This window comes from Rhagoletis zephyria, unplaced genomic scaffold (assembly GCF_001687245.7).
Source record: "Rhagoletis zephyria isolate East Lansing unplaced genomic scaffold, Rhagoletis_zephyria_1.1 Rzeph_scaffold_49082, whole genome shotgun sequence".
In the NCBI taxonomy this organism is placed as follows: domain Eukaryota; kingdom Metazoa; phylum Arthropoda; class Insecta; order Diptera; family Tephritidae; genus Rhagoletis; species Rhagoletis zephyria.
Window position 1 is genome coordinate 1 of NW_016206137.1, and position 2,140 is coordinate 2,140.

At 37.0% G+C, this 2,140-nt stretch overlaps 1 protein-coding gene across 1 annotated transcript; it reads left to right on the top strand.

Annotated features, from left to right (window-relative positions):
- Positions 1–929: 929 nt before the first annotated feature.
- LOC108355717 (uncharacterized) lies at positions 930–1,668 on the top strand (the record flags this gene model as incomplete). The annotated part of the gene is made up of 4 exons (XM_017606854.1): positions 930–937; positions 1,009–1,208; positions 1,269–1,395; positions 1,480–1,668. Coding segments are annotated over exons 2-4 (516 nt in total), but the record flags the coding sequence as incomplete, so codon positions are not given.
- Positions 1,669–2,140: the final 472 nt, after the last annotated feature.

A 2,140-nucleotide genomic window follows, 5' to 3' on the forward strand; every position in this document is an offset into this window, starting at 1 on the left:
AAATAATGTTGTTAGCAACAAATAATTGTTTAATATAAATTATTTTACCTAAAATTGATGAAGAACGCGATAAAAACTGCACACAAGCAAAATCGACGCGAAAAATTGAAATGTCAAGAGTTGTCAAAAGCCTACAGCGCGCTGTCAAATAGAGATTTCGGCTAATCGATACTTTAAAGCGCTTCAAGCAAGTGAAGTAAAGCTGCCACTAGGCCAACTTTCATACATTTTAGTAGATTTTAAAAATTGTTTGACAGTTCTCAAAGCCAAGCAAGCAAAGCAAGCGTGCATTGGGCCAATACCTTGAGAGCTCATTTGGACGGTTGGCGAAGGCAAGACGCCGCAGTTCATACTGGTTATCTAAGCAGAAACATTTTTGCCAAAAATGGTCTCGTTAGGTGGGGCCAGGACCGAGATATTTTGAAAAACCGTATTTATGCTCTGATTTGTTTCATATTTGGCATGTTTATTTGAAACGTATTAATGTCTGGGAAGTTGGCATACGGTACGATGCAAAACGACAAAAAAAGTTGTTCTGAGTAGCCTTCCAATAGTTATAGAGTTCTTGGAAAGGAGAAAAAAGTTATGGATATTTTGAGAAAAACATTTTTTTTTAAATTGTGTATGCCAGATTCACGCAGCTTACGACATGTGTCAAAAAGGCAAATAAACAAGTAAGAAAGTCTAATACGGTAGACAGATTGATGGGATTATTTGCATTAGCAGCATTTATTTGCTTTAACTCGTGAATAATCCTCTCACAAATGCGCATTGGCTCGATGGAAATGCACGAAATAAATGAGCATTTATACTAGATTTTCCAATTTGCATTTGGCAACGCTGTCCAAAATTGGCATATATTTTCTATTGTGAATGGTGACTGTGGTTGACAGCACGAAAATAATTAAAAGAGAATCCGAAGACAAGCATATCAGAAGTAAGTTATTTTAAAAAATTTGTTAAAAATAAATGAAATATATTAAAAAAATGAATTATATCTAATTTCAGATGGCCAGCGACAAAAAACGCAGTACTTGGAGCACCAGCGACGAGAAAGTGCTATTGGATTTATGGGCGGAACGTGCGGATGACTTGCGACGGGCGAAGCGCAATCTGCATATATATGCGGATATATCGACACAGATGGCGTCAAAGTTTAGTGCAAAGGAGGTCCACATAAAAATCAGAAACATGACCCAAAGATATAGGTAAGTCATTTTCCATTTAACCATTCTGAACACTAATTGCAAATGTACGCAAAATTTCAGAGAAGAAAAGAAAAAGGTAGGACCATCTGGTGGGAGTCCCTCGCTGTGGAAACATTTTGACGCAGTCCACCAAATCATCGGTTTCAACGCAGCAAACAACGCTGAGATTTTAGAATCTTTTTCAATGGTAAAATTTCAGTTTCACACATAAATATATGTGTACATATATATTTGTAAAACTTTAAAAATACATAAAACTTCTTAATTTTAGGATATATTGACATCAGGACCGCAGCCGGTGCCATCACCATCGAGTTTAGCGTCCCCATCCCCAGTGCCTCAGTCGTATCCATACGCTGCTGCTGCACCGTCATCAACCGCAGCACATCCATCGTCACCAACCGCTGTACCTTTACCGTCACCATCGCCTCAAACTTCGTCACCGCTTTCGTCGCCGGTGGTGTTGTCCAGTTTTTCGCCACTTGACACTTCGAACATATGTATCTTCGACTGCAGCTTCCACATCCTCTAAAAGGAAAAGAAATTATATGGGTGAGGTGGTGCAACTAGCTAAAGAGCGAAACGAGCTGTTAAAAGTGGTCATAGACGACGGAAAAGTTTTAACAGCAGAATGCGTTAATGCTATTAAAGAGCAAAGTAGTGCTACACAAGAATTCATTAGTTTAAAGAAAAGCGTTTTGGAAAAAATGTAACTTTAAGTAGTATACATATGTATGTTTAAACACTCATGAACAAAAAAAAAAATGGGTGTGCGGCATTTTGATAAATTTTGTTGGTATTTGGCTTTTGTTTATTTAATGTTTATTAACATTTTATAAAATTCTAGCGTATTATATTACAAAGAGCATATGTAAAATTCCACATTTGAGTGAATTATCTTCAGTAGTTACTAAAATATCGCAGTTTTCGTA